The 18,515-nt window shown below is 41.9% G+C and overlaps 1 protein-coding gene across 1 annotated transcript in view; it reads right to left on the bottom strand.

Moving 5' to 3' along the window:
• The window catches only part of CAPZA2 (capping actin protein of muscle Z-line subunit alpha 2), a 55,371-nt gene extending 50,174 nt beyond the window's left edge, over positions 1-5,197 (bottom strand). Inside the window, exon 1 of the mRNA XM_023228162.2 lies at positions 5,027-5,197. Within this exon, the coding sequence (XP_023083930.1) occupies positions 5,027-5,065 (39 nt within the window). The 5' untranslated portion in view covers positions 5,066-5,197. The remainder of the gene's footprint in view (positions 1-5,026) is intronic.
• Positions 5,198-18,515: the final 13,318 nt, after the last annotated feature.

Genomic DNA, 18,515 nt, shown 5'->3' with positions numbered 1-18,515 from the left:
CTTAATGAAGAAGGTAACTTACTACCACATTCTAACATTTCAGAGCAAACTGAGGCTAAGATTAAATAATTTATCTGAGGTGCTGGAAATGGACCAGTGGCTGGGAGTGGTGGCTCATGCCTACGCCTGTAATCCCAGCACTTTAGGAGGCCAAGGCGGGCAGATCAGCTGAGCTCAGGAGTTCCAGACCAGCCTGGGCAACATGGTGAAACCCCATCTCTACTAAAAACACAAAAATCAGCCAGGCACGCAGGCGTGTGCCTGTAGTCCCAGCTACTCAGGAGGCTAAGACAGGAGAATTGCTTGGGCCTGGGAGACGGAGGTTGTAGTGAGCCGAGACTGTGCCACTGCACTCCAGCCTGGGTGACAGAGTGAGAATCTGTCTCAAAAAAAAAAAAAAAAAAAGAGAGAGAGACAGAAATGAACTAGTATGCAGTTCTCTGAAGTCTCTCTAAATTCACAGCACGATTAAGTAACAATATATATTGAAAATGTCAGAACTATTTAGGTTAAAACGGAATACAAGGCCATGAATACCATTTTTTAAGAGCTGGACTTCCTTGTAAAGGCAATGGAGGATCCAGGCACTAAAATTTTGAGAGTAGAGAAATGACATAATAAAGCATGGCTTAGATACAGGAAACAAGAGGAATTAGTCTAGAAACTTTATAGTAAAAACCTAACAGTGGCAAATACAACAGAAGGGAAAGAATGGATATGAGACATTTTTCTTGACTTTACTTCTTAACTGTTGGCACAGAACAAGTATAATGAAGTTGCATTGTTTGTACAGTGAAATTTTGTTACCAAACATGATTTAATAATCAGGTCAATGAAGAGATAATAAACCAAGTATTAATATAAATGAATGGACTTTTCAAGCAAGAAATAAGTTATTTGTATAATACATTTTGATGACGGAAGTGACAACTTTTACCAGTTGATTGTAAGGTACAGGGCCAAAAAAAGTTAGAATAAAGCTGAAATTAAAAACCAGGATGACTGGAATAATGGGAATAAAGATATAAAGAGAAAAATCATCAAGAGAAGATAGATTATACCCCCCTTTGTGTGAGAGGAAAGAAGAAGGGAGCTCATAAATTTACTTCTAGGCAAGCTCCATTTGAACGTACCTAACTAACCATCTCCAGTGAACATGACTAGCAGATAAAAATCTGACCAGTAATCAGGAAAGAAGTTAGTGCTACAGCTATGTACCTGGGAGACACCTGCAAAGACCTAAAAGTTGAAGCTATGGGATAGATTACTGTAATCACTGAAGTAAAGGGTTACAGGAAGAAAAAAGATCCTTTCCCATCAGTAACTAAGTGTATTCCTTCTGGAACTTGAATCTCTCATCCAGAGAGAGGTTTCGGAATGGGTCTTTTCAACTGAGTCTTACACAACTATTTCATATAATTTCAAATTCACAAAAATGCTTTACTGTACAATACAGCTGACCCAGGAATGAAAATGAACTGTTTTGGGTCTAGGGTTTCTATAACTATGTAAAAAAGTCTATGGGACACACTATACAAGAGCTTTAAAGAACTTCATTGTGGTCTTCAGCTAAATTTATTTCCCATTCACCCAGTGGCCAAAGGAGAAAAGATTATTAAATTTCATAGTGATAGCCTCAAAAAGCAATTGTGTACGACTTTAAAAAACAAAACTATCATTCTAGATTAATTTCTAAAATGCTTCCTACCAGTAGCATAACACATTTAAATGTGTTAATAATAAGCTTTATTCTAAAATGATCAAGACAAAAATTTAGAACTTAACACTACTTGTTTGGTATTACTTTTTAAAACAGGGCCAGGAATCATGGCTCATGCCTGTAATCCCAGCACTTTAGGAGGCCCAAGCGGGAGGACAGCTTGAGCCGGAGTTTGAGACCAGCCTGGATAACATCATGACACCTTGTCTCTATAAAAAAAATTTTTTTAATTAGCTGGGTGTGGTGGCACGCCTGCGTGTACTCCCAGCTACTTGGGGAGACTGAGGTGAGAGGACTGCTTGAGCCCAGGAAGTCGAGGTTGCAGGGAGGCATGATCACCACTGCACTCTAGCCTGGGTGACAGAGTAAGACCCTGTCTAAAAAAGAAAAGAGGAAGAACCAACGTTTCTCCTTTTTCAAAATAAGCTGTCAACAAATTAAAAATGAAGAGACAAAACCAGAAGAGGTTCTTATCAATTTTGTTTAAGAAAGCATAATGTTGGCTGGGCACGGTGGCTCACACCTGTAATCCCAGCACTTTGAGAGGCCGAGGGAGGTGGATCACCTGATGTCAGGAGTTCAAGACCAGCCTGGACAACATAGTGAAACCCCACCTCTACTAAAAATACAAGAATTAGCTGGGCATGGTAGCACGTGCCTGTAATCCCAGCTACTCAGGAGGCTGAGTCAGGAGAATCGCTTGAGCCCAGGAGGCACAGGTTGCAGAGAGCCGAGATTGCACCACTGCACTCCAGGCTGGGCAACAGAGGGGGACTCTGTCTCAAAAAAAAAAAAAAAAAGAAGAGAGCATAATGTAACAAGACCTTCATCTTGACTGTCCTTGGGTGAACTACTTAAAGCTTTTGAACCTCACTCTACTCATCTGTGAAATGGAAATAGAACAACTACCTCTTACAACAACAAATTAAGTAATGAATGGATCTAACTGAGCCAAGCATATATAAAGTACAGTACTAGATACATCTTAACAGCTTCCCTTCCTCAGATTTGCAATCTAGAACGGAAATCTCAAAAACTTAAAAGTATTCAAAACTTAGTATTATTTTTTTAGAGATGAGGTCTCGCTATGTTGCCCAGGCTGGTCTACAACTCCTGGGCTCAAGCGATCCTCTATACCTTGGCATCCAGAGTAGCTGGCATTACAGGTGCAAACCACCGTGCCCAGCTTGACAGCTTATTTTTGAAAATTCCAATAAGGCGTAGAAAGAGTAATATCAAAATATCACTTTTAAGTCCTCTCTGTTTTCTGATCCCATACTGGACACATCCTCCTCCCCCAAAATGAAAACAACCTTTAGATATCTCAATTGACAAGAACGTTAAAATTTCACTTAACTGGTTACCTGAATTTAACCTAAAAGTTTTGTCAGTTTTTAAATTAGTAAATATAGTGATGAAATTTATATGTAAAATATCTACATAATATTCTTACAAAACACCAAAAATCAAATTAGAATTTTCATTCATTTAACCATAAAACATTCTGCTACTAGGCGGTGCAGGCTTTAAGACACAGAACCTCCTCATTCCTCTTTATGAAGCTTAGTGCCCTGAGAGTGCCGGATAATAAGGCATCTTGTTATCTCATTTTAAAAAAACTTTTTAATCTTAGGCCTTTACAACACATGGCAGGTCTTATTAACTCCCACACTGAGTATTCTCTCTTCACCTAGATTTCTAGCCACTTGAGCTACTAATCACCACTTAAGAATGGTAGAATAAAAATACGACAATCTCTTTTTAAGCTTTTTAGCACGACTCAATTTTAAACATGTGTTTGTGCGCTCTTGTACATTTTCAGTCACCTACTTAGGGTTATTTACCAAGATTATACATTGAATACTGTACAGCAACTTTTGTGGATACAAGGATCTGCCTACTGGGTCTGTGGGTTATGGAGACGTTGCTCGCCCCCATTTTGTTGTTGTATTATCACTTCCACCAAACAACACAAGAGAAAAACAGATTTCCGAAAATAAAGATGAGGCTGACTTCTGACCATTCACATTGGGAATGGGACAGAACCTTCTATTTCGGTGCAAGAACACAGCATATAAAAACACCTAGAGCAGAGGGTCTCAAATGAAAATATTCTCAGACTTACACGAGGATTTCTTAAACACCACGACGTACCTAAATGTACCTGTATTTTCCTCCATTGGCTGTACTGCTTTGAAATTTAAAAATGAAGCACTCTTTAACGAAGAGTGGACATTTCCAACCCTACAACTAACTCACTCGTATGTTCTGTCAGTTACTTCTAAGTTTGAGAAACGTCAGGGTCCTTTCCGAGAAACAGTAAAAATTAGCAGGGTTCTCCCCTATCCCACCACCCTCGGGAATGGGACGTTCACGAAAGCCAAACGAAAGGGGCGAATTAAGAGAGCAGCAGTTCAATGAATTATTCCATTGCTCGTATTAAATATCTGAGAACTTAAGTAGTTCACCTGGTTCCACTGCTGTCACAGCATCTGACATACAGTAAAAGGAGTAGAACAATTTCTCCTCTCGGACGAAGTCCTAGCAGGAAGGTGAGGTGCCACCAAATCGACCCCCGGGGAGAATGCTGCCAACGTGGGCAGAAAACAACTATGGGGAGGGGGTTGTCTTTTTGTGAGCAACTCCGCTTGCCTCCCGGGGAACATGGGAGCTGCAAAGCTTACTGCTAGAGCCACGAAACCAAAGAGAGAGGGAGAGAGAGAGGCCTCCACAGGGAAAGGGAAAAAAAAAAGGATAAACCGTAGAGAATCAGAAAAGGAAGCGTTTTGCTTTGGGGAGGGGGAAGTAGAAGGGAGAAGTGAAGGTCTGCTTCCTAAGCGATTTTTCCCTTCCCCCTCACCCGCCGCTACACTCACAGGCCAGGCCGCCGCGCTGGGCACTGCCCTTGGGCCGCTCCCAGGCACGGACGCAGACCCCTTTGCGTCCCTGGTCCCCGGACCCCAGCGCAGGCTCAGCGGCCGGATAGCAGGAGAGAGTCCCGGGCAGCCGCCGCCCTCCCCCGCGCCCTCGCCCCCGCCCGCCATCGCCCGGCTCCTGCTTCCTATTTTCGGAGTACACACCCTACAAGGAGCGGAGCGAGCAGGCCTGGCAAAGACCTGCCCCCGCGCGGGGCCTCGGGTGACGGACAGGGGCAGGCACTCGGCGCAGCAAGGATGGGGAGGAAGGGCAGACGAGGGCACCGCCAGCTGCGAGCCAATGCCCATCCCCCGCGACCAGACTCCGGGCCCACCCGCCCGGGCTGAGCCGGCTCCCGACGGCCGGCGTCGCCACCCCCACGACTCTTACCTTCTCTTCATCAGACAACTGCTCCTCCAGATCCGCCATCTTCCTTCTGGCGACAAACCGCGGCGGCGGCGGCGGCAGCGGCCACCTGACTTCCCCGTTTCCGTGCGGTCCTCAGCGCCGCGCGCCCCCGCTAAGGGAGGGGCTCGCCGCTCAGGTCGCCGCGCACGCGCCCCGGGAGCCGCGCCTCCCTCGACCCGGCCCTCAGGGACTGAGTGCGGCTGTGCGCGTGCGCGGGCGCCTGGTGGCCGGGCGGGGGACGGTGTCTCCCAGGGCCGCCTGCAGCAGGCTTGCTAGCATCGGGAGTGTAACGTTCTCTCCCCACAGTGACCATATGGGCTCAGTCTGCGATGAGTACATTCTGAGCCCTTCGTTATGTTTCTATCAAGTCTTGAACTCTGCCAAAAAAAATGTGAAAAGGTGGACAAATAGAAGCTTTTTAAACATTGTTTTTTAAAAAAATATTAGATAAAATAGTCGACTTTCATTAAAATACACACACACGACCCGCTCCATAATTGAAAGATTGCTCTTGATATATTTCTTTATTCATCCAACAAATATTTTTTGGTCCTTTAACGGGTTGCGGGGCACTGTGTTAGTCTCTGGGGCTATAGTGTTGAGGGGGAAAAAAACAAGCTAGACACGCGTGTTCATAGCACCACAATAAGCAATTGAAGAGAAATGGAACCAACCTAAGTGTCCATCAACCAATGAGTGGATAGAACAAATGTGGGTATATACATCATGGAATACTACTCAGCCGTAAAAAGGAACAAAAGAATGCCTTTTGCAGCAACTTGGAAGGAGCTGGAGGCCATTATTCTAAGTGAAGTAACTCAGGAATGGGAAACCATATTTTATGTTCTCACTTATAAGTGGGAGCTAAGCTGTTAGTGTGCAAAGGCATAAGAATGATAAAATGGATTTTGGGGACTGGGGAGGGGATAAATTACTACATATTGGGTACAGAGTACACTGCTCAGGTGATACTAAAATCTCAGGTGCACTAAAATCTCAGAAATTACCACTGAAGGACTTACCCATGTAACCAAAAATCCACCTATACTCCAAAACTATTGAAATAAAAAGAGAAACTTCTGTTCTCAAGGAGCTCATTTTTCTACTCATTAAACAAGCATATATTGAACGGTTGGGGCCGGGCGTGGTGACTCACGCCTGTAATCCCAGCACTTTGGGAGACCTGGCTAGCAGATCATCTGAGGTCAGGAGTTCGTGACCAGATTGGCCAACATGGAGAAGCCCCATCTCTACTAAAAATACAAAGATTAGCCGGGTGTGGTGGCACATGCCTGTAATACCAGCTACTGGGGAGTCTGAGGCAGGAGAGTTGCAGAAGTTATTGCAACCTGGGAGGCGGAGGTGTCAGTGAGCCAAGGTTGCGCCAGTCTGTCCCAAAAAACAAAACAAAACAAAACAAAAACAGTTGGGGAAGGCACTGTACTATTCCAGGGGAATACAAAGTTATGTTAGACATGGATCGTACCCTCCTGAATAGGGTTGCCATATTAAATATAGGACACTTAATCAAATGTGAATTGCAGATAAGCAATCTTTTGAAAAGTATGTCCCATGAAGCATTGGAGACATACTTAAACTTAAAAATTACTAATTGTTTTCAAATTTTACTGGACATCCTTTACTTTTATTTGCTAAATCTAGCAACCCTGCTTTTGAAGCTTGAAGTTTATGAGAGATTAAACATGTAATCAAAGCTGCATATATATGAATCAATTGGAAATCTTGTGAAAATGAAGTTGCTAATTCAATAGATCTGGCATGAGGCTGGAGAATCTGTTTTCTCCAGAATACAGCCTGTGGAATAACAGGCTCCTAGCTGATGCCAGTGCTCCTGATCTGGAGACCCCGTTTTGAGTGGTAAGGCCTTAGGGTTTAAAACAGGCGTTCAGATTCTGTGAGGAACTGTTGAGAACTTTTGAACAGTGACATGACATGATCAGAAACGTGCGGCAAGATGAATCTGACAGCTGCACATAAATGAAATGTGAGCGTATCAAATAAATGTTCAGATGGACGACCCTATTATTAAGTAATTTACTGGGTGTTCGTAATGTGCAAATCATTGTTTTTTGTGAATGGACAGCAAACAGCAGCTATGCTATTGAAAAACTGATGGTTCATTTGGGGAGAGAACAGGAAGGAGAAGCATGCTGACACATGCAGAAAAAAGCAGGTGTCCTTTCGATGATAAACGTTGTGAAGAAGATAAAGAGGATAAACCACGTAGTTTAACCGAGGGTAACAATGGACGAAAATTAACATGTTTACTCTTACAGATTACAAATCATTGCTTCATTGATTTCTCACTGCAACCTCATGAAGTGAGGTGCTTATCAGTACCATTATACCCATTTTACGGAAGAAAAAAATGAGGCTAAATGATTTAAGATTGCATAGATCCCAGCACTTTGGGAGGCTGAGGTGGGCAGATCACCTGAGGTCAGGAGTTTGAGACCAGCCTGGCCAACATGACGAAACCCTGTCTCTACTAAAAACATAAAAATTACCTGGGAGTGGTGGCTCACACCTGTGATCCCAGCTACTTGGGAGGCTGAGGCAAGAGAATCACTGAACTCAGGAGGCGGAGGTTGCCTGGGCAACAAGAGCAAAACTCCGGTCAAGAAAAAAAGAAAGACAGAGAGAGAGAGCGAGAGAGAGGGAGGGAGAGGGAGAGAGAGGGAGAGGGAGAGAGGGAGAGGGAGAGAGAGAGAGAGAGACAAAGAAAGAAAGAAAGAAAGAAGGAAAGAAGGAAAGAAGGAAAGAAGGAAAGAAAGAAAGAAAGATTGCATAGCTCCTAAGTGACCAAGCTGGGATTGGAACATAGGCATCTTATTTTATATTTCATGTTCTTTCCACTGCAAGATTTTTCTTTCTTCCTCTTAAGTCTGGGCACTCTCCACCAAATAAAACTTAATGAAGGCAATTACTATCCCATCCTGTAAATTCAATTCACCACCCCGTGCTGCATCAGCAATACTTCTGGTTTTGTTTTTTTCTGTTCTTTTTTACTGTTTACTCAGCGACACCTATATTAGTATTTTGTATACAGTGGATACTCAGCAAATATTGCTTGATTCATTGGCTGCTCTCTTCCTCTAGAAACCTCACCCAAATATGGTAATGTTTTGCAATAATTTGAGTCAGAGTGTGTTTATAATTGTAACCTTAGTGATACAATACATGTATCACTGTATGTGGTTTGCCATAGTGACACAACCCACAATTATGTATAATTTCTGATAATCTTTTCAGTAATCTCCCAATACCACCCTCTTGATAGAATTAAAAGGAATTCTAAAATTTACATAGCCTCTGTATTCTAGAAAGAGTTTAAGTTGTTACACAAATAGGTACAATACGAAATGATTGTTATATGACTGCAAGGAGAAATGTGCTGGTATTCTTGGATAATCAGTTATTTTATGAGGAGGAGAAAAAAAAAAACAAAATATTTATCCTATCCATGATTTTACCTACTAAATTTTTAACTTTTCTTAATTAATTTCCAAACTTAGCTCTCTTCTTCCCTTCCTTCCTTCCTTCCTTTGTTTCTTTCTTTCTTTCTTTCTTTTGTTTTAGACAGAGATAGAGTCTCGCTCTGTCACCCAGGCTGGAGTGCAGTGGCGTGATTTTGGCTCACTGCAACCTCTGCCTCCTGGGTTCAAGCTATTCTCCAGCCTCAGCCTCCCAAGTAGCTGGGACTACAGGTGCCTGCCACCATGCCCAGCTAATTTTTGTATTTTTAGTAAAGACGGGGGTTTCACCATGTTGACCAGGCTGGTCTCGAACCCCTGACCTTGTGATCCGCCCACCTCGGCCTCCCAAAGTGCTGGGATTACAGACGTGAGCCACCGCGCCTTGCCAAACTTACCTCTCTTTTACTTATTCGTGGTCTGATCTTGGTCTTTCCAATTAACATCACTGGAATTTTTCTTCCTTTTACAGTGTTTGTTTTTAAGTTAATTGTATACTTTTACATCTATTTTCCTATGGATATACTGAAACTACTCAACTACATTTTAAACTTGTCAAGACCAGAGGTTACCCAATTTCATAGAAAAACAGTCTTAGGGTGCATCTACTACAAATCTCTCTCTTTACAGATGAGTTGAGCCTTAGATAAATAAATGACATCACAATAAAAATTGCATATCTAGTTAATATTATTTTAAAATCCAAGTATCCTGATGGTCAGACTCATGTTCTTTCATGTACATATCCATATCAAATAATGTAAAATAAGGTGATTAATAGTATTACTGTGTGATCATTAAATTATTGTACCAGATATAGACTTCTATAATACCATCTCTGCAGCAGAAAACTAACATCTGCAGCTTAAAAGTTTGACTTACCTCACTTCTGAGAAAAACTATCCATGTTAGACAACTAACATTTGGTTGTTTGTTAATGTCATAGTTAATTAACACAACTGGTCTCAAGTAAAGTCCTTTATGGCTCTGGAAAAGTGTTAAAAATCACATATATTTTAAAAGTAATTGTCTTTCTAAACAAATAATTGCTTAAGTTATTGATAGTTGAGTGTATCCTACCTGTGGTCCATTTCCTCAGCTACTTTTGAAAAGGTACACACAAGTCGTGTCCCTGGAGAAGCCTGACAGATCATTCTAGAGTTACCTTCTTTTTCTTTTTCTTTTTTTTTTTTTTTTTTTTTTTGAGATGGAGTCTGGCCTCACTCTGTTGCCAGGCTGGAGTGCAGTGGCACCATCTCTGCTCACTGCAATCTCCGCCTTCCAGGTTCAAATGATTCTACTGCCTCAGCCTCCCGAGTAGCTGGGATTACAGGCATGCACCACCACACCCGGCTAATTTTTGTATTTTTAGTAGAGACGGGGTTTCACCATGTTGGCCAGGATGGTCTCGATCTCCTGACCTCATGATCCACCAGCCTCAGCCTCCCAAAGTGCTGGGATTACAGGCGTGAGCCACCGCGCCCGGCTGACACTTCTTTTTCAACCCCTCCTCCCTCCCGAATGTGCTGTCCTTCCTAGTTTCCTTCCTACCAACCTCACCAGACCCACCTCTGCCACTACCCCTGAATGCGTAAGTCATTGAAACACACAAAGCTGCTTATATATCACACTCTCTCAGGCTTCTGTCGAAGTTCTTTCTGGAATGTTGTTTGCCACCTATCCTTTAAAATTCTGTTCAGTTATCTGTTTTCTTTGAAACTCATTGAATCCTCTAACTAAGCTAATAATTTCTCCTAGATTACCATAGAAACTTTTCCATTGATTTTTGTTGTGTATCCCAGTGATGAAGTACACAGATTTTATTGTATTTTATTTTATTTGAGACAGAGTCTCGCTCTGTCGCCCAGGCTGGAGTGCAGTGGCACGATCTCGGCTCACTGCAAGCTCCCCCCGCCTGGGTTCATGCCATTCTCCTGCCTCAGACTCCCCAGTAGCTGGGACTACAGGCACCCGCTGCCACGCCCAGCTGATTTCTTTTTGTAATTTTAGTAGAGACAGGGTTTCACTGTGTTAGCCAGGATGGTCTCACTCTCCTGACCTCATGATCCACCCGCCTCGGCCTTCCAAAGTGCTGGGATTACAGGTGTGAGCTACCACATGTGACCGGTACAAAGATTTTATAATCACTAAATCCTGGATTCTGGTCTTTGCTCCAGCTCTACTTAACTTTAAGGAACTTACTCTGCAGGCTTCCATTTCCTCATCTATACATTAGGGATAACCACAGTACCACCTTGGTAGGGCCACTGTGAGGATTTAACAAGACAACGCAGGCAAAGTGCTTAGCACATAGTGCAGGCCTGAATAAATATTAGCTATTATCATCGTGTTATAATACCAATCTGGTCTTTAAGGACATGTCTGGCACATACAATGTCTGGCAAATAAATGCTTAGAAAAGCTTTGTTGGAATGCATATTGATTAAACGACACTTATTTCGCATCCCTAAATGATAGCTGAAAAGTTGATTTAGCAACACATATGGGGTTTAGAGATTGTTCTAAAACGTAGACTGGGGACTCCAGAATGGGAAAGTGAACAATTTTTTCCCAAAAACCTCAAAATCATACAAATATCTCCAAGTTTTTACAACTCCATATTCAGTCACCACTTAAATATCTCCCTAGTTGATTTCTTACTCTTTAATTCTCCTGTCACTATAAGTTCAAGCCTTTAGTATCTTCATACCATGTCCCAAATAAAGTGCAGGGGACAGGGAGTATTCAAAGTGATCCTTTAGGGTGAAGCAAGGAAATACTAAAGCTTCTATTTTCTGCTTTTTTTTCTTTTTTTTTTTTTTTTGGAGACAAGTCTTTCTCTGTTACCCAAGCTGGAGTGCAGTGGCGTGACTCCATAGCTCACTGTAGCCTCCATCTCCTGGGCTCAAGTGATCCTCCCACCTCAGCCACCTCACTAGTTGGGACTACAGGCAGGCAACACCACATCTGGCAAGTTTTTTAAACTTTTAGTAGACAAAGGTTTTTTCTGTGTTGCCTAGGCTAGTCTTGAATTCCTGAACTCAAGTGATCTTTTCTGCCTCAGCCTCCCAAAGTGCTGGGATTACAGGCATGAACCCCTGTGCCAGGCCTCTATTTTCATTTACGTATTTGAATTATTGTTACACAACATTTCAGGCATACAAAAAAACATGGTTTATCCCTTCCAGATCCCATTCCCTTTTCTTCTTCCTTCAGGTAACCACCAACCTGAATTTCATGTTTATCATTTCCATATATGTTGCTTCTTTTTCAACACAGGAACACTCCTTTTTTATCTGCCTAATGTGGCACCTAACTTTAAAAATATTTATGAGGCTGGGCGCGGTGGCTCACGCTTGTAATCCCAGCACTTTGGGAGACTGAAGCTGTCGGATCACCTGAGGTCGGAAGTTCGAGACCAGCCTGACCAACAGGGAGAAAACCCACCTCTATTAAAAATACAAAGTCAGCTGGGCATGGAGGCTCATGCCCGTAATCCCAGCTGCTTGGGAGGCTGAGGCAGGAGAATTGCTTGAACCTGGGAGGCAGGGGTTGCAGTGAGCTGAGATCGCGCCATCGCACTCCAGCCTGGGCAGCAAGAGCAAAACTCTCTGTCTCTAAATAAATAAATAAATAAATAGTATTTTTTGCATATTTTTGTAGACAACATGGATTGAGAGCTTTAGACTGATTACTGTCTTTTTAAAAATCTCCCTATATGGCAGTATAAATTGTGAGGCATAAATGAAAAGATAAGTCAGACTCTTGACCTGGAAAGATGAAGCAACACAATGCATAGACTTGCTGGTAGAGAGTGAAACGACAGATCCAGTATCTTTAATTTGTTTACCTTTAATGTCTGACAATACTTATAACTTTTATTTGGACTCAGTAATAGCAGAAGAGCAGTGTAGCAGAAAATGAAGTTTGTGGTTTATCTTTCCCCAAGCCACACCAACCTCCAATACAATTATATTTCTCTAACTCAGGTCTACCCCAAGGAATTGCAGGAGCACCCACTCAAATGCCTTCCTTTTGGCTCTTTGGGGATGCCACGGTGATTCATTTGCATTCAAAATTGCTCACGCTGCTGTCCTCTTCTGTACTTTGACATTGGCCTTTATCATCTCTGAGCTTCCTTTCATCAGACCTCTCCCATTGTTACAGCTCTAAAATCCGTCCTGATGCTCCTCTCCTGGGACATACGGCTCTGTGCTCATATCACCTCATGTTCTCCTTGTGGGATTAGTTAGCTGCTTCTATTGCAAGTGGGCTCTGGCCATTCCCAGCAGTTGTCCCAGGCTGTGTTGTAGGGGCCCAGGTTTTTATGGTTCTCTTCTGATGGATAGAGCTGCAGCAGACACCATAAGTGCTTTGACCAGATCCATTGGGATCACTTTCACTATTTCTGTGCTTCAGTGATTTTTTTCCTCTGGTTCACAGCACCTGTATTTATTCTTTGGAGGACTGCTCTTGTGCGGCTGGGGCCGCTTTGCCAGTAAGCACAGAGCTGGGAGTTTAGGTCCCCTGGGGCAGCTCTTAACCAATGGCTGCCAGATGATGGAGTAAGAAGACCCAGTTCCCTTGCTTCATGTCAGGAAAACTCTGAGGTGTAATTTACATTTCAGATCTTCCTGAGGGAGAAAGCCAGTCTCAACTTTGTTTGCCTTTTCCCTCTTTCCTGGGAATGACTATTATGAAAAATTATCAGATCAGCAACATGGGAACAGCAATGGAACAGAAGGCATGTTATACACGTGAGGCCACTTTGGGCTCCAGACTGGAGGTGGGAGGCCAGTTGTTAACCTTGGAGCCAGGTCATCAGGGCTGGCCTGTCTTTGAGAATAAGCTCCAAGATGCTGATTTTGAAGGGTGGTAATCTACTCTTGCTTCAGTTAGGTTAACCCTGGGAATACAGTATGGCTAATTTTTCAGGTGACTTTAAATGGGGAGAGGAATAAAGAGAGCAAAGCCAGGAATTCACCTGATCTGAGCTTAACAAGGTGCAAAACACAGAGGTGGAGTGGAGAAATTTGTTTGTTGTTGTTGTGATTGTGGTTTCTAGAGACAGGGCTTTGCTCTGTCACCCAGGCTGTAGTGTAGTGGCATAATCATAGCTCACTGCAGCCTCAAGCTTCTGGGTTTCTAGGCTCAAGTGATCCTCTCGCCTCAGTCTCCTTAGTAGCTAGGACTACAGGAAGGTACCATCATGTCCAGCTAATTTTTTATTTTTTTATTTTTATTTATTTTTTTTGAGACGGGTCTCGCTCTGTCGCCCAGGCTGGAGTGCAGTGGCGCCATCTGGGCTCACTGAAGCTCCGCCTCCCGGGTTCACGCCATTCTGCTGCCTCAGCTTCCCAGTTAGCTGGGACTACAGGTGCCCGCCACTGTGCCCGGCTAATTTTTTGTATTTTTTAGTAGAGACGGGGTTTCACTGTGTTAGCCAGGATGGTCTTGATCTCCTGACCTCGTGATCCGCCCGCCTCGGCCTCCCAGAGTGTTGGGATTACAGGCATGAGCCACCGCACCCGGCCCAGCTAATTTTTTAAATTTTTGTAGAGATGAGGCCTCACTATGTTGCCCAACCTGGCCTTGAACTTCCAGCCTGAGGTGATCCTCCCACCTTGGCCTCCCAAATTGCTGGGATTACAATGATCTACTGGGCCCAGAGAGGAAAGAAAGTTTTAAACTATAGGACATGATGCATGTCCTAAAGTAGCTTACATTCTGGTTGTGAAAGGCTAGAAATCAATGTGTAAAAAGATAACCCTACAAAGCAATTTATAAGTGCAAAATAAATGGCAGAAATGAGAAACATTTCATTGATATATATGAAATTAGATGTGAAACATATTGAAGCAATGAATAGAAGGAAGAAATTGAAACTTTAAAATTATACTTGTATTATGTATTTCTTAATTTGCTACAGTGACTATCTCGTGACTGAAATACGAGTTGGAGGTATATTACAATGTTAAACTAGTAATATTTATTTTTAATCGAATTCTTAATACTTCCAGAGAAAATCTAATTCTAAAGATAAGTGTACATGTAATGTTTTCCAATCACTTCTTAGATAAGTGGCTTATTTTAGAAAACAGTTTCTTAATTTCACAATATGTATCATAGTAAGACAAAGTAACAGAGTAATGAATAGTAGAACATATTAGAATACACTGAGTGTGTTCTATTATGTTTGGGTTTTGAGAGATATTGAAGAAAGGAACATCTGCATCTTGCGAAAGTAATTTCCTTTTATGAGAAGGCATCATATTTTCAGCGTAATATATCTGTATTTTAACTCATGGGAGAATTAGCTCTGTGATTTCTGTTTAGTAGCTAAAGCATTCTGAGCCTCAATTTCATCATCTGTTAAGGGAAAGAAGTGTAATATCTAGCTCATTGCATTTTGTGAGAATAAAGTGATGTATAAATATTTTACGCTTTATAAATACATAAAGCATTGCTATTTTTAATTCATAGAATGATGAAAACTGAATTCTGCTCTTTTATCTTCACTGTGATAACTGTAATAAATAAATATTTTCACAGATGTTTAACCTTTCATTTAAAGTAAACATTGAAAATATTTCCCCTAGTTTTGCTTTTGACATTATTCCACTTTGTGATTGTCATAGGTAATAACATCTTATGAAATAGAAGAACAAAGACCAGATACAGAGACTCGTGTCTTTATCCCAGTGCTTTGGGACACTGAGGTTGGAGGATTGCTTGAGGACAGCAATTTGAGACCAGCCTGGGCAACATAGTGAGACTTTGTCTCTAAAAAAAATTAAAAATAATTAACCACACACGGTGGCATATGCCTGTAGTCCTAGTTATTTGAAAGAATTGCTTGAGCCAGGAATTTGAGGTTACAGTGAGCTGTGATTGTGCCACTGCACTCCAGCCTGGATGACAGAGACAGTATCACTAAAAAAAATAGAGGACAAAGTATTGGCCTAAAATGCCCAGATTTCAGGCCTGTTTTTTTTTTTTTTTTTCCACGTAAAATGTCCAGTGATCTTGGACAAGTCTCTTAACATCTTCATCTAATTCAGAGTTTCATTGTGAAGCCTCCATGAAATAATGCATGAAAGGTGCTTTGTAAAATAAGTGCCGGGTAAATGTAAAGAAATATCATTAAAGTACATTATGCCTTGTGACATCTGTAGCCTGTTGCTCATCTTTCATTTGTATATCTAGTGTACTGATGTTTGGTGATCCATGAGTAGTTCTTCAAAAAACATCTATTGTGCTTCTACTATATATCTGCACTCTGCCAGTCATTGGAGATGTAGCAATGAACAAAACGGACGTGGTCCCTACCTTCATAGAGCTTATGATTTAGAGGAGAAACAAATAGTAAACAATCACTCAAGTAACTATGCAATTGCAATTGTAATAAGTACAGTGAAAGAAATGTACAGGGTCATTTGAGTACATAGGCTGGAGAGAGAATTCTCGATGGGTCTTTCATGTTCCTGCACAACTTTCAAGCAGACTGATCACCTTGTGCTCTGGACTACCTTTTTAAAGGAAGTTTGCATAGCAAACAGCATTGGAAGATAGCATCACCCTTGAGACCAAAGCACAAGGATGCTTACTGCCCATATAAGAAACTTGGGCTCCCTAAGCTCAAGGTTTCTCTTCTGTCATGCACCTTATTGTGTGTGCAGGCTTCCATCGGGAGCCATCTGTGTTGTCTCATGAGACATGGGAATAAGAGAAACTAATGCAAATACACTGATGCTCTTGGTGTTTGATGTGCCATGAGAAATAAAATCCTTTGCCTTTGAATCTGGAGTCTTATGTTTTCTGCTAGCATCCATGAAACTATAGCAAGCTAACTTGCTAGCTTGAAAGTAGGATAGAATCATAGACCTATTATAAAAGGGGATCAATTTTAGGAAGTGGCCTCAGATTTAGCCTCCCTCCAGTTCTTTTTTTTTTTTCCTTTGGATACATGGTCTTGTTCTGTTGCCCAAGTTAGAGTACAGTGACATGATTACAGCTTATTACATCCTTGAACTCCTGGGCTCAAGTGATCCTCCCCACTCGGACTCCCAAATACCTAGGATTATGCCTGGCTAATTAAAAAAAATTTTTTTATAGGGGTGGAGTCTCACTGTGTTGCCCAGCCTAGTCTTGAACTCCTAGCGTCAAACCATTCTCCCACTTCAGACTCACAGAGTGCTGGGAATACAGGTGTAAGCCACACACCTGGACAAGTATTTTTTCTGGATCTGTTCCCTTCTTTGCTAGGTGCATAGGCATCATCTGGTGTCTCCCTCTCTCGTTTTCTTGGAAATTCCTTTAGTATCCTGTGTTAAATCCTCTTGAGATTTCCTATTTATTTTCAGCATCCAGTGACTTCTTTTCTCTTGGTCTACTCATGTTTGTAGAATATATTGTCCAAAAGCTTCCTGAGAAAAATATCCAGGAGGTCCATTTTTGTAACTGCACCTATCTGAAAATGTCTTTATTTGACCGTTATGTTTCATTGATAGTTTGGATGGGCATAGAATTCTAGATTGGAATTAACTTTCGTTCAGAATTTTGAAGACTGCTTCATTATCTCTAGAATTTTTTTGGTAAGTTCCTGTCAGGAAAAGCCAAATGGAAGAGACGTATAGGGAAGGTATGTGCGAAGAGGTGTAGGACTTTCATGCCCTCTCTGGAAATATCACCCTTCCAGCACCTCCATGTGTTCACTGGCCATTGCTGATTGACTCAATCTCCAGCCCCTTTTCCCTCCCTGGAGCTGGGGCTGAAAGTTCTGACCCTCTAGCCACATGGTTGTTGGTTTCTTTGACCACCAGCCCCATCCTCTCAGAGGTACCTACTTAACGTAAACTCAGGTGTGGTTGAAAGGAACTTATTACAAATGAAATTATGAAAAAAACCTTTCACTCCTATCACAGAAAATTCCAAGGGTTTTAGAAGCTCTGTGCCAGGAACTGGGGATGAAGACAGAATATACATTTCTTATTACCACACATCACAGTAGCAGAGACCTGTGGGTCCTTCCATTCTGGAAAATCATGTTTTTTTGTTTTGAAAAAATTTCTTAAATTATTTCATTGATGACTTGCATTCTTCCTCTTTCCCTGTTTTGTTTTGTTTGGTTTGGTTGTTTTTTTCTACCCTGCAACTTCAGTTGTTTGAACGTTCTTTCTCCTGGTTTGGTGCTCTAATTTTAAAAAATGTTTTTCGTTCTTATAGTTAATGTATCTTTGTTTTGGTTCTACTTTTTAATGGTCCTGACTAACCCTACTACTGAGTTTTTCCTGTTATTTGTTATTGACTCATGCTTATGAGTATTTGATTAAATAGTTGAATTTTACCTTAGGATGGTAGGAATGGGCCATTTTATGATTCTCACCTTGCTTTGGTCAGAAATTGCATAGCACAGAAGACTCTCCTGATCTGAAAGTCCTGGCTAGGAGTATTTTAGAAGCCAAGTAGAGAAAGAGGGAAAGCTGTCTCAGCATCCACTATCCACATGTTCCCTTAAGTCCTGTTTTTGGTGTAAGATTTTAATCCTCAACTATGTTTGGTATCCACTGGTCCAGAATCCATTTATTTTACCCTCTCCAAAGAATAGACTTCACCCCAGCCCAGGTGCAGAAGGGACAAGTTGCTCAGCTGCACAGAGGGGATGGTGAAAGTTGCTGTGAGCTGAGATCGCGCCACTGCACTCCAGCCTGGAAGACTCCATCTCAAAAAAAAAAAATTTTTTTAAGTTAACAAGCACACACACAAAAAAAAAAAATGGAAAAAGAGGAAGGAGACAAGAGCACCTGAAATGTTGAGGCCAGAAAGCAGACGGAGGGTTGTAGCCAACTTGGAGACCTCAAAAAGCCAAATCCTAATCTGGTGATGGTGAAAGCCAAGAACCAGCCTGATTTGTAACCACAGAATCCCCAGAGGTCCATGGCATGATAGTAACTGAACAGGAGGTTGTAGGTAGAGTT

This window comes from Piliocolobus tephrosceles, chromosome 8, assembly GCF_002776525.5.
Source record: "Piliocolobus tephrosceles isolate RC106 chromosome 8, ASM277652v3, whole genome shotgun sequence".
Lineage (NCBI taxonomy): Eukaryota > Metazoa > Chordata > Mammalia > Primates > Cercopithecidae > Piliocolobus > Piliocolobus tephrosceles.
Note: the sequence above shows the minus strand (reverse complement) of the source record. Positions and strands in the feature narration are given on the sequence as shown.